Source organism: Pantherophis guttatus, chromosome 3, assembly GCF_059756535.1.
Source record: "Pantherophis guttatus breed Tessera chromosome 3, ASM5975653v1, whole genome shotgun sequence".
NCBI lineage: Eukaryota > Metazoa > Chordata > Lepidosauria > Squamata > Colubridae > Pantherophis > Pantherophis guttatus.
The window spans coordinates 58,534,051-58,559,917 of record NC_142065.1 but is presented as its reverse complement, the minus strand read 5'-3'; the positions used below and the strand labels follow the sequence as shown (position 1 = coordinate 58,559,917).

The 25,867-nt window shown below is 39.4% G+C and overlaps 1 protein-coding gene across 2 annotated transcripts; it reads left to right on the top strand.

Annotated features, from left to right (window-relative positions):
• Positions 1-43: 43 nt before the first annotated feature.
• Positions 44-25,229, top strand: LOC148114600 (actin-binding protein IPP-like). 2 transcript variants are annotated; one of them, XM_087889662.1, is made up of 11 exons: positions 44-445; positions 7,592-8,409; positions 8,825-8,974; positions 13,112-13,465; positions 15,840-16,271; positions 18,953-19,108; positions 19,211-19,378; positions 22,213-22,350; positions 22,867-22,989; positions 24,199-24,419; positions 24,909-25,229. In XM_087889662.1, the coding sequence occupies exons 4-11, from the start codon at positions 13,174-13,176 to the stop codon at positions 25,131-25,133; spliced, it is 1,755 nt and encodes a 584-aa protein (XP_087745788.1). In that variant the 5' UTR covers positions 44-445; positions 7,592-8,409; positions 8,825-8,974; positions 13,112-13,173; the 3' UTR covers positions 25,134-25,229. The 2 variants fall into 2 exon arrangements, with proteins under 2 accessions (XP_087745788.1, XP_087745789.1); XM_087889663.1 differs by having other exon boundaries at positions 45-445; positions 8,860-8,974.
• Positions 25,230-25,867: the final 638 nt, after the last annotated feature.

The following is a 25,867-nucleotide window of genomic DNA, read 5'->3' as shown; positions in this document are numbered from 1 at the left end:
CATAGCTTAACGCCAACAGAATGATACACGCTCACGCATGCGTAAAAAGAGAACGGGCGAATTCGAGCGAGCGTTCCGAAGAGCCTTTGATGGGCGGTGCGCGTGCGGCTATTTTGTATGGCTTAGCAAGTGAGCGCGCGTGCGCTCCACCCTTAGCACGGGCAGGGCCAGGTGGGCGTGTTTCTATGCCCCTAAACCCCCCCACTTCGCGTGAATAGCCCCGCCCCACTCCGGCCCTCGGCCGGTCCGGGCAGCCATTTTGGGCAGAGCTTTGTTATGATTCGGTCTGAGGAACTGAAGCTACGGAGAGAGTGAGGGGGCGAGTTGGGGCCTGGTTCTGTGAGCACGGCCTTGCGTGGAAAAAAAGAGAGAGAGAGAGAGAAAGAAGAGGAGCTGGACTTAAAGAGGGAGTTGAGTGGCTGCCAGCGTCGGGGGAGAAACTGAGGTAGGAAGGCAGCGGGGAGAGAGAGAGAGAGAGTCCGGAGTAGGCAAGGGGGCGGGAGTGTAAATAAGTGCTGCTTCGGGTGCAGGAATTGGGAGAGAGGAAGGAAGAAGGTGGCTGAAGGCCTTCTATATTGATCGAGTGGGTGGGTGGGTGGGTGGGGGCAGTTGCTGGGTGGGGAGGGGGTGGGGAGACCGTGGCTGCGGGAAGCGTTTGGGACGAGCGGGTGGATGGAGACATGCTGGACGCGGGGTTTGGGCAGGAGCGGGTGAAGGTAGTTTCGAGACCCACTTTCCGTGAGAAATGGAGGCGGAGGACGAGGGTCGGAAGCGGAATGCGGAGTAGGAAGTGTGAGAGTTTGGAAGAGTCCTTGGGTGCAGAGGGGGGGGTGTAAATCTGGTTCCGCGAGGCAACAAAACAAACGTTTAGAAGGTGGTTTTTGGCTTATTTTCGAAGCAGCCCCCCTCCCTTACTTAGGAAGTAATACCAGGGGCATGGATTTCACGTCTGCCTTTGAACTAGTAATATTTGCCTTTTCTGCAAAAAAAAAATAAAATACGTGAGTTTATTTTTGTGGTAAGAAAGAAGCATTTGACCTCTGCTAAAACTAAATCATTGGTTTTCTGAATGAATCTGCTTGCCTGTTATGCACAGCACTAAACCAGAAGCTAACCACATTGGCTAGGTTCACAGGACACACTTAGAACCGGAGAGTAGCCAATCACATTTTAACCAGTGGCTACTCCAGGCACTAGTGCTAAAATTTAAATAAGATTTTTGGTTAAGTAATCCTGAATGGTTACACATACCTCTTGTCAATTTGGAAGCAACATACTGTGTTTGGGGAAATGTGAAATGAATTTTACATAGGAATTGGATTTACAGTTTATTTTACTGAATAAAGGATCACAGATGAGTTCACACAACATGGCAAGTTAGAAGCAAACTCCATTTCCAATCAATATTTTTGGAATAATTATTGAGTGAAGTTTCAAGCATTTTGTTAATGCTACAGAATTTCTTTTTGAAAAAATTCTTGATAAACTTTTAAGGGACTACAAACTGGATTGGAGTTTGAACCATTGGACTAAATGTTTCAGACTAGAATTGAGATTCTGAAATGTTTCCTTGATGTAAACTGCTGCTAGATAACCAGAGTTGTTTTGGGCTACTATGAAGGCAAGCTATATTCAACATTTTTAATACAGAATATTTTCTGATGGTTCAATGTCGAACAAAAATTTATTCACATTGCTGTCGCACATATGATTTAAATCCAGGGAATGTTATATTTACACATGCTTGAGAAGAAAACTATTGCTATTATTTTAATACTGGAACTATTCACTTTCCCTACTAACAAGGGATATTAATTAAAATATTTTATGATCCTGTTAAGAAAAATGGAAAAAATGAAAGCCTGATAATCTCTGTAAATAACTTAGTGAGTTACTCTTACTAATTGTATCCCTAAAGCATGTATGTACATATTACATATTTGGCCTGGTTTAAGGTAGTAAAATACTTTTCATAGTTTGGATGTAGCAAATCAAGCCTTGTTTCGATTAGAGGCTTTTAATGATATTCCTATGTTATGTAATTTGCTTGTGGGTGGAGCTGTATTCCCACTATATTTGAACTGCTCAGTTAAAAATCTAGTCCAGAAGCGCTTTGTAGATTATATGAATGTTCCCAAGCAATCATGTTTTATCATATAAATTTATGATATGCAGATAAGAATCCACTTTTTGTATACTAAAACAAATTTTAAAAATATTTATGAATGTGTCATTTCTGTTCATTAAGCCATAGAGATTACATAGCTTTCCAACACATTGGTTGGTGAATCAATAATAATTTATGATTGAAGAATAATAGTAGGCATATTTAGTCATAGAAAACAGAAGTTAGTAGACAACTGAAGATATTCTTGTTTAAATACCATGTAATTTTTGTTATAATCTATTCTTATTAAAGTTCCCAACTATATAGTCTTGTGGAGAACAAAATTGGACATCCCTTTACTTTCAATTTTTCTTTTTCTTTTAAAGTAGAGCATTAAACTTCTGAAGTAAATTAAGTAACGTATGTTTTTCCAGTGTATTCTTGTTCTTATCTCTTCAAGCAAAAAGTAGTAGTTTACCCAGTTAAGCATACATATGAACATGAACCTCTGCTTTTCCTATTTACATAATTGTAAAATAATATCAATTTCCAAAAAGGAAGCTAAAGAAAATTGTAATTTAAATTCCTTGTGATACCTATTAAGCACATAAAGCTTCTGTTCAATTTGATTAAATTCATGCTTTTTTGGGGGGGGGCATATGCTTCATATTATTTCTCATAATTATGTAGTAGCCTTGGATGCTGCATGAACATCTAGCTCAGTGTTGGTGAACCTTTTCGGCACTGAGTCCCGAAATGGGAGTGTGCATGCTGGAAACCGGAAGCTCAGCTTCCTGGCACTCGCATGCTCTTCTGGTTTCTGACGCTCCCGCGTGCGAGAAGAACAGTTGGCTGGCGCGCGCATGCCAAAAACCGGAAGACCAGGTGACCGGCGTGCATGTGCATGACGGAACCTGGAAGAACAACAGGTGATGGCTGGCGTGCCCAGAGAGATGGCTCTGTGTGTCACTTACGGCACGTGTGCCATAGGTTCGCCATCACGGATCTAGCTCCTTTTTAAAAATTATATTTTTTATCATTTATAATTGTTAGACATAATTTAGTTGAGTTTTTAATTATTTCCCCAAATATAATAATTGGTTTAAATCTGAACTGATTATATTTTAGACTAATGTTGCTCAAGATTAAGAGTGTATAAAATTAAATTATGCTATGTTCAAACCATTGCTGATTTGAAAATTCAGGTTTCCTTAGCCCTCCTAAAATAGAGATGGGGAGAAATGGATTCTGGGCAAATATTCCAGAGGGCCAGAGCTGCAAAAGGGAAGGCATAGCTCTGGTGTCTAATAAGATGACATTGTTCATCAGAAGTGAGCCAGTCTGACAGATCTTACCGGATGGCAAAGGCAATTGAGGAAAAGAGTTGTGAAGATATTCTAGATTTGTAGGCTGTTTGTGAAATACTAATTGCCAAAAGCATTTTTACTGGATGGTTTAAATAGTGCCTGGAGCCAATAACTTATTTTGATGTGACAGTACTTGGATATAGATAGCGAAACCAAATATAGATTTACTGCTACAGTAGTAAAAGTGAAATATATTTTGAGATCCAGCTAATACTTTAAAAAGCATATCTTGCCATGGATAATTTCTACTCTGGGTATTCTTCTACGTGTTCCTAAAAGATATTGTTCATCAATTTAATGCACTATTTCAAAGTTTTAATGAGAAAAATTCTTTGCCTTGATTTTCTTTAAGGAGATTTCAGTCTTCAGTGAATGTCTTAAATTTTCTTGAGTTAATTAATGGGATTATTTTGCCTTCTGGAAACTTCCCTCATGGGCCATCCTGGAATCAGCATATTTGATGCTTGTAAATTAGACACATTCAACTGCTTGAAAAATACAGACTTCCCTCTTCTTCCCAGCTGCAAAAGAGACATAGTACAGAATAGCATACCAACTTTGGTTTCATTTTATGAATATGCTGAAAACAAATATGGAGGAATCTTCAAAATTATAAGAGTTCTTTTGTTGGAAGATCAAGTTTTCACTGTATATTTTAACTGATTAATAAAAATATATTATAATTTCTTATCTAAGGAATTGGAATATAACTACTGCGAAAAGTGGTGGTATGTGTAGATAACAGATTTTAATGTCAAGACATTCTGTTTCAGAATAACTAATGCTACAGGATTTAACAGTTGATCTATGGAATGATAAGATTGTAATAACTAAGAACCGTTTTAGAATGTATATATGTTCAGAAGTATGGGCATAGAATTAGTAATGGTACAGTACAAGGTCAGTCGAAGACCACATTAACATATAGATGTCAGTGCTTGTAGATATAACATTACAATTAAATACTGTTTTGTATGTATTGGATATTTATGTATCTTTTCAAGAATCCCATCTTAATAGGGTCATGAATTGTCTGAAGAATTATATTAGTATTATAAACTAAGAGTGGCATTATTTTAGTTAAAATACTTTCATCTAGATATAGACTAAGTGTTTCAGAGTCCCCTACTGTACAGTATTAGAAGGCTTCTTTTCTTTTTGAAACAATTTTATTCTTTAGATAATCTGCAAATTTATAACAGCGAGACGGGGGTTTATAAAATAATGTTTTCAGAATCACTGGAGAAAGTTCGGCTGGATGGCTATATTAGGATGCAGTGAAGGCAACAAAGTAAACTCTGGTGCCCTCACCATACAATAGGTGTGATCATTCTATGTCAGTGATGGCTAACCTTTTTGCCATTGCGTGCCAGGAGGGGGGACGGGGGAGGTTCACGTACACGTGTGCCTACACCCATAATTCTATGAGCCCTGCCCTGTGCATGCGCGCGCAATCCCCCCTTCCCCCTGCTTCTGGCATGCGATGGCCTGGTAGGTCCGTTTTTCTTTCTTACCTGGCTCCAGATCCTCTCTATGCATCTGGGAAGGGCGAAAACAGCCTTTCCCACTCCCTCGGAGGTCCTCCAAAGGCCTGAGAGGGCCCATTTCCCAACTCCCGGTGGAACAGGAAGTGACTTTTTTGCTGTCCCTAGCCTCCAGAGCCTCTGCTGGCTGGTGCGCGCATGCTGAGCTGGCGTGCCCACTGATATGGCTACGCGTACCACCTGTGGCACATGTGCCATAGGTTTGCCATCACGGTTCTGTTTTCTCCGATACTATACCCATAATGGCTATTTCAGATAATTCAAAGAGAAATAAAGTATTGTAGAAATAATAGCACACTTTTTTAAAAAATCAGAACTGATTCCTGATGACAGCCTGGACTGTTTGCAGTTTTCTTGGTAAGATTTTAGAAATGGTTTGCCATTGCCTGCTTCCTAGGGCTGACAGAGAATGACTGGCCTAAAGTCACCCAACTGGTTTTGCGCCTAAGGTGGGACTAAAACTCAAAATATCCCATTTCTAGTCTAATGCCCTAATCAGTACTCCAAACTGGCGCTCTAAGAAGTAGCATTGGAGCAAGCCAATTTAAACTTGCATACCAAGAGTGTTTCGCTGTACGCTCTGCTGTGGTGTGATGTCTTGTCAGTCACCTGACCACAGAAACATCTCCGGACAGGACTTCCGGTTGGCACCGCCGGCGCCGTGGACCGTCTTTTTAGACTGCCAGCCCCGTGATTCCGTGGAACCGTTCTGACAGCGCTAATCAGCTGTCAGACAGCTTGGAAACCTCTCCTTCGGGAGAAGAAGGAGAGGAGAGCCGGTGGGTGAGGGTAGAGCTCCCCGAAAGCCCCTGGAATAATCTCGGGCTTGGAGGGTGAGAGCTCCCCGGTCAGCCCACTGAGGCTCCGGATCCGGGACGTCTCTGTTTCACAGAGAGCCAGGCGTCGCAACCAACCCTGCTGTCAAGAAGAAGATTGATTGAGCTCAAAAGCAGACAGAACAGAAGCAGGAGAGCAAGCCTTTGCAAGTATATGCTTAACTCCGGGGAAACATTGTTTCTGATTGAATTCTCTGAGCTGGAGGAAATGGCGTCTTTGTTGTGGCTCTAAAAGTGAAAGTTGGAATTGAAAGTGCTTGTTAACAGATTTGTGCTCAGAAACTGGATTAAAGTTGCTGGAATTTGAGAGCTGGGTGGAGAAAAGACTATCCTGCTTGACAAACTATAAATAAAATGTTGAAAGCTGTTCAAGAGACTTTATGACTGTGAAAAGAAAAATTTCTTTTTAAATTAAGATGGCTCCCAAGCAAGTTAAAAGGGGTGGAGGCTCTTCAGTGGTACCAGAAATGACACAGACAATAGAATTTCCGATTGATGTACAGAGCCAGGAGGATTCTTTTAGAGAACTTACAGAATTTATAAAGGAAGCCATGAATAACCAAATAGCAATTATGGAAGGGAAATTTAAAGAACTGGTGGAGGATATAAAAGCAAAGATGTTTTTGAAGGAAAGCACAATGATGTAGGAGACATTATGATTACAGAGAAAGTGGAACTGGCTGGTTCTCAAGAACTTTAAAACTTTCTTCCTGCTCTTTTGGAATTAATCGACAGAACTTTTCAAAAATATAATCAGGAGCAGAGAGAAGCAGAAACTGACCAGCCCAATGAGATTTTGGACAAAGAAGATTTGGCAGCTTTCACACAACTAATTGGAAATCCTCAACTAGACCTTTCTTTGCAAACTGATAGTGACAGACGAAGGAATGAACTGATTGATTATATAAGCAAGAAGAGTCGATATGGTGACTCTAAATCAGTGGAAATAGTTTCAAGAAAGGAATTTTTCAAGATACATCAACCTCAAATCAAAATTCAAAATCTCTTCAGAATAAAATTAGGAGGGAGGAAGAAAGACTGGAAAAAATTTAGAAAGGAAGAATGGAGGATTAATTTTTTCTGGTTCAATTCTTGATGTATTAATGATTAATTAATATTTTGCTGATGTAAGAGGAGAATTTGGTTTAATTAATGATGTATTATATTTGAATTCTGAGAATAATAATAGGAGGAAGAGTAAAATGATTAAGTAAAAGTATTAAGAATATTTTACAGATGTAATAAGTGATTTTCAGGGTTTGATTAATGGATTATGTTATTTTGAGTTCATAAAAGGGAGGTTGATAAATAATTTGTAAAAGGGGAGTTAAGGGGTCCAGGGAGTTTTAAATCTTGCAGTAAATTAGCATATTTTAGCGTATGTTTGGTAAACTCTATACCCTGTTTTTGCTCTGGGAAGTCGGGGGTGGGGGAGGGGAGAGGGGGTTGAAGGTTGGGTTTAAGATAAATGTATTAACAAATAAGTAAAAGTGTTAAGATGTATTTTGATGATACATTGAATGCTTGACTATAATTTGTTTGATTATAAAATAAAAACTTTTTTTTTCTAATAAAAAAAAGAAACATCTCTGGACAATGCTGTCTTTTTGACTTAAGAAACTCAGATGAATATCATCCCCTGAAGTTTTTAGCAGGTTTTACCTCCTATCCTTGTTACTTATACTGTATTGCCATTATGATTACTGATAGGTGGTATTATTTTTTCCTTCTTTACAGAGTACTTCGTGAATTCTACTCATTTTGATGGAAGAAGACCACTGCCCAAATGTGAACTCTTCATTAAAATACAACCATTTTTTTCTCTGTTTTTAAAAGCAGCAATTCAAATACGGCAGAAGGATAGCTTGTTAGCTTAGCCCTTTACTTTTAGCTTTAATTAAATGCATAATTAGGAACAGTAGAAAGGCAGTAATAATTCAATCTTGTATGTTCAAGTTGCTTTTAGTTGCTTACTAAGGAAACTTAAGTGACATTATGTGAAAAGCCTTTCAAAATACTATTTTTAAGAAAGCTAATTTTTTAGCAACCATTAAAAATGAATCCTGCATTTTAGCACTTAATAAGAACAAAGGTTTACTATACCAGATTTTGCAAGACTCCTCAGCATCCTTTCCCCTGTCCCTTTGTTTCAAATTCATTTGTTGCAGAAGATGAATAAAGTGGATTTGTGAAATTCACCATTAATTACGGTGCTTTTCTGAATGCTGTACAAAGTTGACAACTACTTTTGTAATGTAATAGCTGAATTGCACAGCATTGTGACAACAGGGAACAATTTAATGAGGTGAATGTAGTTGTAGCTTTCCAAAAATGCACACTGCATTTTAGGTTTTTTTTTTTTCTCGTATGAGTTCAGAGAGCATTTAAGATGAGCAGCTAGAGGGTTAAGGAGTGCAGTCAGCACGAAGTGCGGCTTTTCGTGCTTCCTTTGGGACTCACCATTGCCACACAGCTGGCATAGGTGCACCCTGGCGAAGGAAGGAACCTGGAAATCAAAGTATTAAAGTGAGAGTGGACTGCAAAGGCCAAACTGGGTAAGGCACTGTATTTATAGTTAAAAAATAATACATTATGATACATTATTTGAAGAAAAGTTTTTAATTTGTCCCTTATAAGTAAATTAGTGAACTATTTCTAGATAAGCAGACATCAAAATAATTTGAAGAAAAAACCCTGCTAGTGAAATATTATTTTGGAGATGTACACTAATTCTTCCTCAGTTTTATTTAGCTCCAGTAGTGATGATGGTAGAACCTGGCCTCTGATGATTTTGAATGAAGTGGCTTAAGGGAGTTAAATTAAACAGGAGCAATATAGCTACAGTAACTCGACCTGATGCTTAGTCAAATTAAATAAATTTCCATTAGTCCCTAGAAAGATGGTAAGATGTTTTCCAGACTCTAGGAAGCATGCTCAGAAGAATCTGCTCTTTTCCATTGCTTTTAATAGGGCTGACAGTGTGTGTGGTGGTTCTCTCATCTTAGCTCCTGGCCATGAGGTTTGATGCCTCACTTTATTGAAGAGAGACACTGGACCTAAATGGCGCAGCATGACTTTGTTCCTGCCTGGCTTAACTTCTCTACGCCACAGTCTGCCAAGGTAATGATTAAACCTTAGATCAATTGCTCAGACAAAGTTATAGTTAAATTGTCATTTTGATTGTGAAATGCATAAATGGTATTTATTTTCACATTTCTGAACTTCCCATCTTCCTATTATGCTGCATAGTTTCAAATTTGAAGGAAATTGGTCTTAAAACTTTTCTTAAATGCTTAATCAAAATATTTTTGCGGTTTAGGTATTGCATCCAAAATTTTGTGGCTGTGCAGAGCATTTCAGAACATTCTAATGCTGATTTTTTTTTTTTTTTTTTTTTGGTAGGGACTTTATCCTGTATTGTGTGTATTTCAGCATGAGTATACTATGTACTCCAGTGGCTGCATTAGGAATAGTGTCTATTGACTATTTCTCTTGGTTGTTGCTGGGCTTTTCCTTCAGTATTTCTCTAGATTTTGCTTCCCCTTGCTTTTTTTCTATTAAGTCAGTATTTTTTTGTGTGTTTTATAGCTGCAGGATCCAATCTGGGTCAATCACTAGGACCAGAGGTTTGGTTTTGTTTTATAGCTGTATGATGGGCAAAATAGTTTGGTCTTTGACTTTGTAGGTTTTCTTTTGAAAATAAGTTAATTGAACAATTTAAAGATCTGCTATAGAAGAACATTCTTTGTTGTTTATGTTAAAACCATCAGGTAGAAACCTGTTTCTGCTCCACTACTTTATCGAGCAGGTACATTTGCAATTGTTCATCACAGTGATTAGAACAATTTCCATTTTAAGAGGTTTTGAATACTGAAAAAAATTGAAGGAAAGCAGCCAGTATCCCAGTCCTAGTAATAGGCAGAGAAAACAGAAGACTGAGAAAATTCTAAGGAGGCAATTGGAAGGATAGGTTTCTCCAGTCAAGTGTGCTTTTACAGGAGGGTAGAGTGTCTGAATTTTTGTTTTGGTATTTTTCTGACTGAGGTTTGTCAGAGTTTGTTGCAAAATCAAATCCAGAAAGCACACACAGGTAACTGATTCAGCAGGATTCGTTAACTTATCTTTATATATAAAATAACACATACAATACCAACAGCAGATTCTTCCAACATGGTAGAGAGTTACAGGCAAAAAGACAGGCAGAGGAGAGAAGCAGTTTTCAATTCAGCAGTCTAGTTTCAGTTTCAATTCTGCAGACAGACTAGACCAGACTTGTTTGCTAAGCCATGACCAGGCTCTCAACTGGTTTCAGCTCCCATTGGCTGACTTAATTGCTATGCCTATTCATTGGCTGACCTTGTTACCATATCTTCCCAGTCATGAATATTCTGACACTCCTCCCTTCATGCCTAAAATAAACAAAAATCCAATTAACATAATATTCTTCCCATGGTGCGCTCCACCCAATGGCTTGGTCATTATGTCTGCCAAATTGTCCTCTGAAGAACAGTGAAGCAAGCTAATCAATTTACATTTGATGGCTTCTCTTACATTACAATATTTAATGTCCACATGCTTGCTTCTATTTTTTACTCTGTCACCTGTTGCCATTTTAATGCAGGCAGCATTATCCTCATACACCGTTACAGCTTCATTTATCTTTACATTTAAATCCTGTAACAGCTGTATGTACCAAGTAATCTCTGAACAGAGTTCAGACAAAGCAATAAATTCTGCCTCCGCAGGCGACAGTTGTTTGCTTCCTGGACTTCCAACCAATTAAAGCCCCTCCAAACAATACCATAATCCCAGAATTGGAGTTTCTGGTTTTTTACATCATTTGCATATCCGACACTGTTGGAGGACTCGGATGCCTTGAGATGTCGTTGGCTGACCGGTCTGTTGTACGCCTTCCTTCCGATCACGTTGCTTCCACAGGTGATCAGGAAGATCATCGCGGAAAAGGGTGCTACTGTTGGCGCCTCACTGGCCCCGTCAGCCCTGGTTTCCCGACCTTGTAGGGCTCTCCGTGGCCAGCCCGTGGGTGATTCCGCCCCATCGGATCATCCTGTGCCAGGGGGCCATCTCCTATCCTGAGCCTCAGTGGCTCCAGTTGGCCGTCTGGTCCTTGAACGGGTCATACTGAGGAAAGGAAGGTTCCCGGACTCAGTGATCGGCACCATTCAGGCGGCTCGTCGACCCTCGACTACGCGGATTTATGAGGCATCTTGGAAGGCCTTTTGCCGCTGGTCCGCTGACCATCATGTGGACCCAATGTCAGCTTCCATTCAGGACGTTTTGGGGTTTCTTCAGTCGGGCTTGGAGACTGGGCTGGCGCCAACCACTCTACGTCGCCAGGCTGCAGCACTCTCTACGGTCATCTCGTCACCGCCTACCAGTCCTTGGCTCACCATCCTTGTGTCCGGGGGTTTCTGCATGGGATACAAACTTACGGCCGGCCGTGGTCCACCAGTATCCTACGTGGGATTTGCCGTTAGTTTTACAGGCGCTCACTGTTCCCCCGTTTGAGCCCCTGGGTTCAATTTCTCTTAAGTTTTTGTCATTTAAGGTGGCCTTAGCTCAGTATTGGTGAGCCACAATACATTAAAGTGTGTAGACTTCAACTTCCATAATTACCCAGGCAGCCTACTTGGGAATTTAATGGTTGGCTAGAGATTTCTGGGAGTTGAAGTCTACGCTTCTTAAAGTAGTGGACAAACACCGGCTAGCTTATTGGTTCAACGAATCCTCCAAACATCAAACAAACCAACAGGGTTAGTCATAAAGAAAAAGCTTCGCTTTAACTTCTTAGCAAAGCGGCCTCATCCACACACTCTGGCGGCTCCCTCCCTTCCCTTGCAATGGTGCAGCTCCATCTCTCGCGCGGCCTCCAACCCTCTCGTGGGGAAAGCGACCTTCCAGCTGCTCCGCGGCTATACCCAGCAGCAGCAGCGCCTCCACCGCCCTGCCACAGGACGGTGGGCAACGTTGAAAACCCTCCCGGCTGCCGTGTCATGTCGCGTCACGTGCGCTGCCTTCACTCCAGAACTCGGCCGCCCCGGCTCCTCCTCTCCTCCGGTTCACCTTTTCCGCCCCTTCTCTCTGTAGCCACGTCTTCGGCGCTAGGTGCGAATTTTTGGCGGCTGCCGCTTTGCATTTTTGCAGCTGAGGAATTTATGCTTTTTTGGGGGTGGGGTGGGAAGGGGCTCCAATTTGTTTTTGGCGCCGCCACTGCTGCAAGAACGGAGGCTCCCGCCGTAGAGTCTCTTGATTTCTTTTTAAAGGCGGGAAAATAAAATGAAATGTAAACCACTCTCGCCCCCATCAGAAGTGAGTGCCAGAACGTCAACAACCGTGTGCAGGCACTCAAAGGTCGGGTGAGGCTGTAAGCATCCCCTGGACCTCCTGTGGCCTTGCCTGGGGGGGAGGGGGAGAGGGGAGATCTCAACCCCAGCGATAGTTTAAAAAGAATGACTGAAGGGGGAACAAAGGCAGAAACTTTGAAATGATGCATAATGCAAAATGTAATGTAAAACAAAACCTTAAAAAAGGCTAGGTAGCATTTCTGGAAAATAAATGTCAAACCAGATATTTTGTTTAGTATCCAGGACTGGCCTGCTGTACTGTTTCTCTGCCTGTACTATTGATTTCTTCGAAAAAATATGCCACACAATTAGTTGGTTAAAAAAAATGGAGCCAAATGTATTGGTAATAGGTCATGATCTGATGGAGTAGCTAAGGAATGAGTGCAGTTAAGAAGGTAATAACCTGGGGTGCTGGACAGTAGATAGAACAAAACAAAATGTAATTTGCCCTCATTTAAACATAACCACTTTTTTATGCATTGCACCAGCAGTTCCCAACCTTCTTGGCACCAGAGACTAGTTTCATGGAAGACCATTTTTCCACGGGGTGGGGTGTGGAGGATGGTTTCCCATGCAACCTAGATCCTGTACATGCGCAGACGAAGCTTCGCTCTCTCGCTTGCCTTTTCTGCCTAGTTCCTAACAAGCCATGAACTGGTACTGGTCTGCAGCCCAGAGTATGATTCAATGATTTTATATAGTCTATTACTTTTTCATTTATGATATGAAAATGGGAATTGGTCCCAAACTCAAATTTTAGCTGAAGATCTTACAGAGTACTCTTACTTTAATTAAAGATGGAAGAATTGAGTTATGGTAATTAATCTTACTTGTGGTCAACAGTAATTTCATAGTTAGGTCTGTCATTTTCATGTGTTCCTGTTTCTCCTAGGGTAGCACCAGAAGCTGATGAGCATCAGTCATTCAGTTTCTCTGTGATTTTGTCAAGCTATCATGGCTTGTGTGGCTTGCCCCAGCACAAGTGAGTTCCCTTTCTTGGCAGACAGGCATGCTCGACTTTTATTAGCCCAGATCAACAAGCTGAGATGTGGGCAACACTTCTGTGATGTACAGCTCCAAGTTGGTGAAGGAGCATATAAAGTCCACCGGCTCGTTTTGGCCGCAAGTAGCTCTTATTTTGCTGCTTTGTTTGCTGGAGGGATGAAGGAATCTTCAAAGGATGTTGTGCAGATCCTGGGTGTGGATGCTAATATTTTCCAGATCCTCCTGGAGTTTATTTATACAGGTAGGAGAATTTCTAATTTTTTCCTTAACATGCTTTGGTTAATGTCTTAGATACCTAGTAATCTGCAAATTGAATGTTTTGATTCAGTTAGTACTTGCTGAGATAAACATTATTTTGCAAACATCCATCTTTTATCACAGATTAGTTTAAAAAACAGGATGAGTTACATACCATGACATGGGCATCTATGTTTTATTCACATAATTTTTTTGTTACTACTGTCTTTACATGGACACAACATCTGGAAATAAATTCCATAAAATTAATGGCATTTTGTCAAAATATTTTTAAGCTTGAATTACGAGTCTGTTTTGCTCTGTTATTCAACGTCATGGTAAAGAACCTGCAATAGATACTGGATACAGAATTTCCCTCCAATGCTATATTATTTGATATAGTATTTCATACTATATGAAAATATTATTTATTTTCATAAATAGCTAAATGAAGTAAATCTGGACTGGTTTGCACATTTAAATTCAAGGGAGAGACTGTCCTATAAAGCCAGTTGTTTGTACATTAAAATCAGTATTTAAAGGATAAAGCTTTCTCTCTGAAATAGTTCTCAGAAAGATGAGGAAAAGCATTAAGTTTTTCAAATTCCTATATATAGTGTGAAGAGATGTTGAAACATTTAATCTACAGCTTTTCTGATAGAAATCTTCGCCATTGCATTAATACAGTGGGGCAAAAAAGTATTTAGTCAGCCACCAATTGTGCAAGTTCTCCCACTCCCATGCTGAAAGACCCAGCCACGTTTCATCTTCAATGCCCTTGCTGATGGAAGGAGGTTTGCACTCAAAATCTCACGATACATGGTCCCATTCATTCTTTCCTGTATACGGATCAGTCGTCCTGTCCCTTTGCAGAGAAACAGCCCCGAAGCATGATGTTGCCACCCCCATACTTCACAGTAGGTATGGTGTTCTTTGGATGCAACTCAGCATTCTCTCTACTCCAAACACGATGAGTTGTGTTTCTACCAAACAGTTCTACTTTGGTTTCATCTGACCATATGACATTCTCCCAATCCTCTTCTGGATCATCCAAATGCTCTCTAGCAAACTTCAGACGGGCCCGGACATGTACTGGCTTAAGCAGGGGGACACGTCTGGCACTGCAGGATCTGAGTCCCTGGCGGCGTAGTGTGTTACTGATGGTAGCCTTTGTTACGTTGGTTCCAGCTCTCTGCAGATCATTCACTAGGTCCCCCCGGGTGGTTCTGGGATTTTTGCTCACCGTTCTTGTGATCATTTTGACCCCACAGGGTGAGATCTTGCGTGGAGCCCCAGATCGCGGGAGAGTATCAGTGGTCTTATATGTCTTCCATTTTCTAATTATTGCTCCCACAGTTGATTTCTTCACACCAAGCTGCTTGTCTATTGCAGATTCAGTCTTCCCAGCCTGGTGCAGGTCTACAATTTTGTTTCTGGTGTCCTTCGACAGCTCTTTGGTCTTCACCATAGTGGAGTTTGGAGTGTGACTGTTTGAGGTTGTGGACAGGTGTCTTTTATACTGATAACAAGTTCAAACAGGTGCCATTAATACAGGTAATGAGTGGAGGACAGAGGAGCCTCTTAAAGAAGAAGTTACAGGTCTGTGAGAGCCAGAAATCTTGCTTGTTTGTAGGTGACCAAATACTTATTTTCCACCATAATTTGCAAATAAATTCTTTCCAAATCAGACAATGTGATTGTCTGGATTTGTTTTCTCATTTTGTCTCTCATAGTTGAGGTCTACCTATGGTGTCAATTACAGGCCTCTCTCATCTTTTTAAGTGGGAGAACTTGCACAATTGGTGGCTGACTAAATACTTCTTTGCCCTACTGTAAATGTACTTTTTACATGTTCACTGTCTTCATTTTAATTGCTATGGAATCTTATCTATTAGCAATGTACATCAATACCTTTCAAAGGATGGTTGCAGTTATGGTTGCTTGTAGACAAGCTTTACAGATGGTTCTTATTACAACCATAATTAGGACTGGAACTTCCATTGCTAAACAGTGCGGTCATTAAGTGATACATTCCCAATTTTAAAATCTTTTTTTGCTGAGGTCATTAAGCCAATCTGTCTTTCTTCATTGACTTTGCTTGTTGGAAGTCCCCTGGTAAGGTCACAAATGATGATCATGTGACCTTGGGACATAGCAACCATCAAATGCTTGTTGCCAAGCACCCAAATCTTAATCCCATGATCGTGGGGATGCTGTGATAATCATATGTTCAAGGATTGGTTGTAAGTCACCACCGTCATAATTTTTAACATTAATTTCATAACTTGAAACTAATGATCATAAGTTGAGGATTACCTGTATACTTAACAGTGTTGGTAAGATTTCATGCCAGCTAAAAATCTTCCTTCCTTTTTCAGGTATTGTCAGCATTAATGAAAATAATGTCCAGGAGTTGATTGTGGCAGCAGACATGTTTCAGCTGTCAGAGGTGGTGGACCTTTGTTGTGAATTTCTAAAGGGACAGATTGATCCTATGAACTGCATTGGACTCTTCCAGTTTGCTGAGCAAATTGCCTGTCATGACCTGCTAGAATTCGCAGAAAATTACATCCATGCCCACTTCCTAGAGGTTCACAATGGAGATGAATTCTTGGCATTGACAAAAGACCAGCTAATTAAGATATTGCGAAGTGAAGACCTAAGTATAGAAGATGAGTACCAGGTTTTTATGGCTGCCATGCAATGGATTTTGAAAGACTCAGGGAAAAGAAAGAAACACGTTGTGGAAATACTGGATGCAGTGAGATTTCCTTTATTATCTCCACAAAGACTTTTGAAGTACATAGAAGGTAACTTCTTGAGACCCAGTTTGGTGTAGGTTAAGGTTCTGGATTAAAAATCAGAAGATTGTCAGTTCTAGTCCTCCTTTAGGCATAAACGTTTAGCTGAGTGACCCTGGCCCAGTCGCTCACTCTCAGCCCAACCCATCTCACAGGTTGTTGCTGTGGGGAAAATACGCTAACTTGAGTTGCATAAAATTAAGGCAGAGTATACAGAATATAAATCTAATAATAAATTGTAGAATAATGATAGGATACTCAGTTACCCAATATAAGAATTAAAAACTGGTTATATGAAGACTTATTAACTATATACAAGTTACCCTTATGTTATGTAATAGCACCTCGCCCTAACATGAAATTTCTGTAATATTAAAACTCCTGTGAATGCATTTATTTATTACATTTTTTATGCTGTCCTTCAATAAGTTTTCTTGGTGGCTTATTATACAACAGTATTACTACAAATTAAAAAATAATAATAAACACATTTATTAAAATACAATTTGTGTATAATACAAATTGAATATCATAGCAAATAACTCATGACATGATGCAAAACACAGTGGCACTTGCTTTTTACAATCAGGAAAATATTGGTTTTGTTTTTTTATTTGAAGGAAAACAAGACATGATAAACCAAGGTGAAGTAGGGCAGAAGAGGAAGGATTGGTCATCAGTGTTTATTTCTTCTTATGTGAGAATTGATAGGTAAGGAAATTTGGCATGAACTAAAAAGTGAAGATCCAGATTCTGGTTAAATTTACAGCTTCTATTTTGTAATCTGGCCTAGTTTTGTGAGAGCAGACTGTTGTTCTGCTGAAGACGTGGTGAGAGAACAGTATGTGATATGAAATCATGAATTTCACCAGGCATCCAAATTTAACGGACTTAGTGACTAAATAGCTAGATTTCTCTATGCCAGTTTCTCCTGCTTTATAGCCCCCATTGTGGATTACCCATCTCTCTACTTTTTAGGATGACAGAGGATCAGAAAGGGACATCTCTTGTTCTTTCCACCTAATGGAAGAATACAGATGCAGACCAATGCCCTAGCCTAGTTGCTTTTCTTTGTTTAAATCTTGTCTAGATATGTATGGAACAGTGTCTTCCCACCCCACCCCCTGTGGAATTAATCAGGTTTTCAAAGGGGACCATCTGCAGTAAGGACCATAAAGTATTAAGAAATTAACACTTAACCAGTGACTAAAAAAACTACATCAAAACACATTTTGCTAGGTAATCCTTGATTTATGGCCACAATTGAGCCCAAAATTTATGTTGCTAAGTGAGATATTTGTTAAGTGAGTTTTGCCCCATTTTACAAGCTTGCTTGCCACAGTTGTTAAGTGAATCACTGCAGCTGTTAAGTTAGTAACACGGTTGTTAAGTGAATCTTACTTCCCCATTGACTTTGCTTGTCAGAAGGTTGCAAAAGCTGATCACATGACCCCAGGACACTGCAACCGTCATAAGTATGAGTTGCCAAGCGTCTGAATTTTGATCACGTAACCATGGGGATGCTGCAATGGTCATAAGTGTGAAAAATGGTCATAAGTCACTTTTTTCAGTAACGTTGAACGGTCATTAAGTGAACTGTTGTTAAGTCGATATTGTCATTGATATTGTCAGCCTTGTGAGGTAGTTCAGAGAAGCACATCTAGCAGTACTAGCTCTGACTTTATTGTAATGTTACATTAACGAATCTTGCAAGTTTGAAAGTTTCTTTCCACCACTCACCTTTAGTCTGTAGCTCTTCCTTCTGTCTCTCAAGGTCATTTTCATATAACATTACAGGCTCAGAGCTTTTTTAAATTAAAAAAAATGTAAACTGCACATATGTAATTTAGTTTAGCTACAAATTAGGTACAGGTACATAAATCTTAAATTGATTTATGACCAATCACTTAGTGATGATTCAAAGTTATGACCTATCCAAAAATGGGACTTATAACCCAGATCCAAACTTTTATCATCCCCTCTCCCAGGGTCACATGACTGCACTGAAGGCATTCGGCATTTATGGCCTTTTGCAGTGTCCTGAAATCACATGACCATGTTCTGTGACAGTTTTTCTGAAAACTGGTCCTTCCAGTTTTCTGCAAAACTGAACCATAGCCAACTACAGGTAGTCCTCAATTTACGACCACAATTGAGCCCAAAATTTATGTTGCTAAGTGAAAAATTGGTTGTGAGTTTTGCCTCATTTTACGACCTTTCTTGCCACAGTTGTTAATTGAATCACTACAGATGTTAAGTGAATTGGGCTTCCCCATTGACTTTGCTGGTCAGAAGTTTGCAAAAGGGGATCACATGAACCTGGGACACTGCAACCATCACAAATATGAACCAGTTGTCAAACATCCAAATGTAAATCACATGGCCGTGGGAATGCTGCAACGGTTATAAGTGTGAAAAATAGTTTTCAACCACTTTTTTCAGTGCCATTGTAACTTTGAATGGTCACTAAATGAACTGAGGCCACCTGTATGGGTTCGTTAAGAATTGCAGCATTTGTACTTCTGACTGCGGCATTTGCTTAATGACTGGTGCAAAAAAACGTAAAATTGGGTAGTCACATAACCAACCCTTTTATAACCATTACGATTTACGGCCATAATTGACAAGTTTCATTACAGTCAACTCAAGGATTACCTGCTTTTTACTTCATTGTTTTCTTTCTTTCTCAGGGATTTCAGATTTCAGTCTCCGAGTAGCTCTGCATACTCTGTTGAAAGAATATTGTGAAGTTGGTCAGTTTCCCAAAGAAAATAAGATGAGCAGTTTTCTCCAGGCAAGTAAGGCACGTCCACGGAGAAAAGCTAGGAAGTACATTTATGCAATAGGTGGGGATTCTTCTTAGCTTTTAAATATTTGGAAACCCTTAACTGGTCAAGAAATGCCTGAAAAATGGCTGATTGTTTATCCTGTTCCCACTTCTTTTGTAGGTGGTTATACTCGGTTGCAGGGAGGTCGTTGGAGTGATAGCAGAGCTCTCAGCTGCGTGGAGCGTTTCGACACTTTCAGTCACTATTGGACTACTGTGTCTTCCTTACACCAGGCTCGCAGTGGCCTGGGTGTTACAGTAGTTGGAGGAATGATCTACGCTATTGGAGGTAATTAAAAAATATTGAGAAAAATGTAGACTGTTGTTTGTATTGCTCATTTGATAGCTGTTAGCCCTGTAAGTCCAGACAAGAAGCCCTAGTTACATCTTCATTGTAAGGTTACATTAACAGAACCATTAAGTGTTGTACCTTATGATTCTTGATGAATGTATCTTTTCTTTTATGTACACTGAGAGCATATGCACCAAGACAAATTCCTTGTGTGTCCAGTCACACTTGGCCAATAAAAAATTCTATTCTGTTCTGTTCTGTTCTATTTTACAAGTCTGAACCTATTACTCTCCTCCTTTCCTTTTACCTTTCAGAAAACTAGGGAGAGTTTCTTCTGAAACGTTTCCCAAGTCATTTCACCTGTGGGATGAGACATCTTATACATACTGGCTGTGCAGCTCTCCCTCCTATCTCCCAAGTTCATTCCCACGTACCATGACAATAACTTAATTATTTAAAGGCGAGAACCTACAGTTGCAAGAAAAAGTATGTGAACCCCTTGGGATTACGTGGAGTTTTGCATGAATTGGTCATAAAATGTGCTCTGAACTTCATCTAAGTCACAACAATAGAAAAACACAGTCTGCTTAAAATAATACTACACAAACATTAGATGTTGCCATGGTTTAATTGAACATAACATGTAAACATTCACAGTGCAGGGAGGAAAAAGTATGTGAGCCCCTAGCCTAATGACTCCTCCAAGAGCTAATTGGAGCCAGGAGTGAGCCAACCTTGACTCCAATCAGTGTGATGATATTGGATGTGTTGCTGACAGCTGTCCTGCCCTTTAAAAACACACACCTGTTTTGGGTTTACTGGTTTCAAGAAGCACTGTCTGATGTGAACCATGCCTCGCAGAAAAGAGCTCTCAGAAGACCTACGATCAAGAATTGTTGACTTGCATGAAGCTGGAAAGGGTTACAAAAGTATCTCCAAAAGCCTTGATGTTCATGTGTCCACGGTAAGACAGACTGTCTACAAATGGAGAAAGTTTAGCACTGTTGCTACTCTCCCTAGGCGTAGTCGTCCTGTAAAAATGACTGCAAGAGCACAGCGCAGAATGCTTCATGAGGTAAAGAAGAATCCTAGAGTGTCAGCTAAAGACCTACAGAAATCTCTGGCACATGCTAACATTTTTGTTGACACATCTACAATAAGGAAAACATTAAACAAGAATGGAGTACATGGGAGGACACCGCGGAGGAAGCCATTGCTGTCCAAAAAAAAATATTGAAGCACGTTTGAAGTTTGCAAAAGAGCACCTGGATGTTTCACAGCACTACTGGCAAAATATACTGTGGACAGATGAAACCAAAATTGAGTTGTTTGGGAAGAACACACAACACTGTGTGGAGAAAAAAAGGCACAGCACACCAACATGAAAACTTCATCCCCACTGTAAAACATGGCGGAGGGAGCATCATGGTTTGGGGCTGCTTTGCTGCCTCAGGGCCTGGACGGATTGTTGTCATTGATGGGAAAATGAATTCCAGAGTTTATCAAGACATTTTGCAGGAAAACGTACGACCATATGTCCGCCAACAAGCTCCGCAGAGGATGGGTGATGCAACAGGACAATGACCCAAAGAATACAAGTAATTCAACAAAAAAAATGGCTTCAACAGCACAGAATACGCCTCTGGAGTGGCCCAGTTAGAGTCCTGACCTCAACCCGATTAAAATGCTGTGGCATGGCCTTAAGAGAGCGATTCACACCAGACATCCCAAGAATATTGCTACACTGAAACAGTTTTGTGAAGAGGAGTGAACCAAAATTACTCCAGATCGTTGTGCAGGTCTGATCTGCAACTACAGGAAACGGTTGAGGTTATTGCTGCCAAAGGAGGGTCAACCAGTTATTAAGTCCAAAGGTTCACATACTTTTTCCTCCCTGCACTGTGAATGTTTACATGTTATGTTCAATTAAACCATGGCAACATCTAATGTTTGTGTAGTATTATTTTAAGCAGACTGTGTTTTTCTATTGTTGTGACTTAGATGAAGTTCAGAGCACATTTTATGACCAATTCATGCAAAACTCCACGTAATCCCAAGGGGTTCACATACTTTTTCTTGCAACTGTATCTTTAAGATTGACATATACCATTCTAGAGCATATTAGGAATTATACAGTGACATCCAGAGTTTACCATATACACATTAAATCATACAATAGGTGGTAGGTGGCCTTTACATTGGCAGGTACTATGCTTACCATTTTTAGGGCATTTTATTGCTGTGATTATGTAAAATAGGAAAATTTGCCTTATGCATATGGACTGTTGCTCTAACAATTTCCTATTATAGAAATTCTTTGAATTCTGCACAACCCTGGTTCTTCCTGCCATGATTGTTCCTGTGTATTTTTCTTCCTTCCAAATATAATCTGCTTTTTCCACTTTTTAAAAATGTTATTTGGAGACTATTATTATTAACAATATAATATTAATAATTATTATTTGTTTCAGCCATTTGTTTCTGTGTACTTTTTCTTCCTTCCAGATGTAAATTTGCTTTTTCCAGTTCTTTTAAATGTTATTCAGAGTCAATAATTATCAGTAATATCTATTTATTCAGGAAAAGTGTATTTGGGAAATAAAATTCTCCCTGGGCTGATCAGAGCCACAATTCCTTATCATCTTTAGTACAGATTTATGCCACTCAGTTTAGAAATTGTACAATGTGCTGTGGTCATCTAGCAACTTTAAATTATAATCTGCATTAATAGTGACTCAGATTGATAAATTGAGCCAATACTCCGCCACAGTACAGTAACTGTATTCTTAATCTATTGTAAAACATACTTTATGTTCTTATCTCTTCCCAAGGTGAAAAAGACTCTATGATTTTTGACTGTACTGAACGCTATGATCCTATTACAAAGCAATGGGCAGCTGTAGCTTCGATGAACCATCCTCGCTGTGGACTTGGAGTATGCACCTCTTACGGGACTATCTATGCTTTGGGCAAGTCTTTTGACTACTAAATCTATAACTGTTTTATGTTAGGAGCAATATTGTATTTGGATCATGTACTACTACATAGCATGGCAGCTTTTGATTATGCAATAATAAAGTTGTCTTCAAATCATGTGAGACATCTGGTGACACCTTGATAAATATCATTTCTGGTAGCTTAACACAAATTTTTATTCAGAGATTCCAAAGGTAGGATCTGCTAAAACAGCTTCACCAGCTTGCTTACCACATTGTATCTTTTGTAAGATAATATACAGGATATTTAAATTTAATTATTACATAATGTAATGTATTATACTTTGTTTTAAAGCCAAATCCATGTAATATTAAAACCCGTGCCACTAAAATATTGTACATTTGTAAAACATGTTGTGAGGAATGTTTACGTATTAGGGCTATAATCTACATTGCTTTTATATCTATTATATATCTGATTGTTTCAAGGATGTAACAATCTGTTTACTATGCAATATTCTTTACCTGCACACTTGCTTTGATTTTCAGGAGGTTGGGTTGGAGCAGAGATTGGCACTTCCGTTGAACGTTTTGATCCTGAAGAGAATACTTGGGAAATTGTGGGCAGCATGGCTGTGCCACGTTACAATTTTGGCTGTTGTGAAATACGAGGTGAGGGGTTTAGAATTATGGGACCATTTTGCTTAGTGCAAATTATATAATAGGCAGCAGTCAGTCTGCATTCATTATGGTTAATAACTATATTCAACATAGCAATAGCTGCAAGTGCTTTCAGTATGATAAACATTTAAATTTCCAGATTCAATATTTTAGATATCATAGGAGGAGAGCTACATTAGTTTATATTAGCTAAAAATGAGGCAGAATCCAGTAACAGATTTATTAAAAATGAACAGATGTAGCTCATGAAAGCTTATGACTTTTAATAAAATGTGTTAGTCTGAAAATATGTTACCCGACTCCTCCTAATATGTTAAACTTAAGCTGAAATCTATCTATATAAAAGCGAAACCACTCATACCGCGATCAGGAAATCACCAGAACCATAAAGCCTACAAACTTGAAATTTGGCACGTATCTTCCTCTTGGCTTCTAGGTGCTCACTAAGAAAGGATTTTTCAATATGACCATCAGGTCATTAGTATTTCTTATATTATTATTAACACGCTCTGATACTAATTAGACATTCTACTCCCCCTCCCAACCTGAAAATAATTCTGGAGAGAACAGGATAGGACAGGAGAGGCTTCTGTGGGGCAAGGCCGAGGGAGAGAAGGGGATAGGATAAGGGAGGCTTCTTTGGGGTAAGCCTGAGAGGGAGAAGGGATAGGATAGGATAGGATAGGATAGGATAGGATAGGATAGGATAGGATAGGATAGGATAGGATAGGCTTTTGTGGGACAAAGCTGAGGGAAAGAAGGGGAGAGGAGAGGCCATCGTAACTACTCGTTAATTTTCAAGCTGTAAACGTCGATTTATCAAGCCCAATCACATAGTTTCGTAGCGGAGCACGGGTATTCAGCTAGTCCTATATATATTTGTTGGGAATAGTTTCAGTTGACTCAGTTGGGCTGGATTTTGAGTAGACATGCATAACATTGCTCAGTTAAGACATGACCAGAAAATTTGATATCCTCTAGAGATTCTCTGTCCTGTTTTGAAGAATGAAATTCAAACACATATTTACAATATAAAATGGTTTAAAACAGTCCTTCGCAGAAATGAATTAATTACAATCTGTAATTTATTCAGGAGCAATCCCAATAATGAAAGCTATTGATTTCCTGCTATAGATGGCATTGCAGTCAATTTTGCATGATGGCTTGCAGTGGTCTAATAGGAAATTGTTACATTCATAGGTTTAATCTATGTTGTGGGAGGCACTGGCAATGAAGAAATAGAACTACGTTCTGTGGAAGTCTATGACCCCCTATCTAAGCGCTGGTCTACCCTTCCTGAAATGGGTACCAGAAGGGCATATCTAGGAGTGGCTACTTTGAATGACTGCATCTACGCTGTTGGAGGGTGGAATGAAACTCAAGGTGCTCTTTCGACTGTTGAGAAATACTCATTTGAAGAGGTAGGATTTAGTTTTCATATCAAAGTAACTATTTGTGCTACCTTGTAGAATTTTTCTGAATTTTTTTATGCACTATCAGTACTGTATCTGCTTGTTTTTCAAGAGCAGATTTTCAAGGGACATAGTCAAAATCTGAGAAATTTCCCTTCTTCTGAGTAAGGAATCATCAAGAATTTTGCTCTTGAATCCAATTCATTTGTGTAATGAATTGGATTCATGAATGAACAGAATGGACAAATGAACAGAAACAAATTTTCTGTTTTGTCTCTGCATTTTTTTTCTGGATTTGTGAGTTTGAATAAATACTATATTTGTGTTTGATGGCTAATATATAGCAGTACTTTACTTTGCCAGTGCCTGAAAGACCATTATAACTGTTGTTATGTGTATAGATTTGCTCTGGAAGGAAAATATAGTATACTTTAGTAGTATACTTTAGTAGTGTACTTTAGTATACCAAGATAATTCGTTTTGTTGTTTTATTATCAGGAAAAATGGATGGAAGTTGCTTCAATGAAAGTCCCAAGAGCTGGAGTATGTGTCATAATGGTGAATGGCTTCCTTTATGCCACAGGAGGCAGGACTGCCAGCTATGAGGCAGCTGCTCCTGTAACTTCAGATTCTGTGGAAGTGTATAATCCACATGTGGATACTTGGACTGAGACTGCTAATATGATCACCAGCCGCTGTGAAGGAGGTGCGGCAGTTCTTTGAAGAATACCATGCTTTAAAAAAACTTGTTTGAAGTAGACAAAGTTAAAATTGACAAATCCATTTCAATATTTAATAGATACTATAATCTTTTGAAAATCCATTATTTCTTTTAGAATTATTAAAGGCTCTCATTCTGGGGCAATATGGGATTGGCTAATGTGACTCAGTGATCTAGTTCACTTGTCAAACTGATTCTTCCCATAAGATTTCACAGCTTACAGTAATATTTATTTGCATTTCTTCAGTTGCCCAACCACATGACGCTGGGTGATATATTTTAGATTTATTTGTACATCAGATAACAGAGAGGTGGGAGGAGGGAGGATAGGATAGGAAGGAAGGAAGGGAAAGAAAAGAGGGAGGGAGGGAGGAAAGAAATAAAAAAAAATAAAGAAAGAAAATGGTAATTCCATCAGAAAATAGTGAAACCTCTCACTTAGGGAGCTCATTTTCCAGCCTAGCCCCATGCAGGGAGAAAAAACAAGATCTTCAACACTCATTAAAAGAAGAGGTTTGAGACTATTCTAAAGGGCAGGGACTGAGAATCCAAGCATCCTGGGTTGTATCAGATGTCATCATTTAATGATTGAGACTTGAAGCATACCAAGTCTATTTAAACTCACCAAATGTGCAGAAATAATGGGGAAACAGTCCCTCAAACAACTAGGCCCTGTGTCATTTAGTGTTTTGTAAATAGTAACCAAAATCTTGAATTGTACCCCAGAGACTCTGCT

Bases quoted from the DNA above. Each gene is read 5' to 3' on its own strand.
- LOC148114600 (XM_087889662.1), top strand. From the start codon at position 13,174: ATGGCTTGTGTGGCTTGCCCCAGCACAAGTGAGTTCCCTTTCTTGGCA. The intron at 19,109-19,210 runs GTGGGGATTCTT...CTTCTTTTGTAG, and splicing joins GAAGTACATTTATGCAATAG to GTGGTTATACTCGGTTGCAG. The intron at 24,420-24,908 runs GTAGGATTTAGT...TTTTATTATCAG, and splicing joins AGAAATACTCATTTGAAGAG to GAAAAATGGATGGAAGTTGC.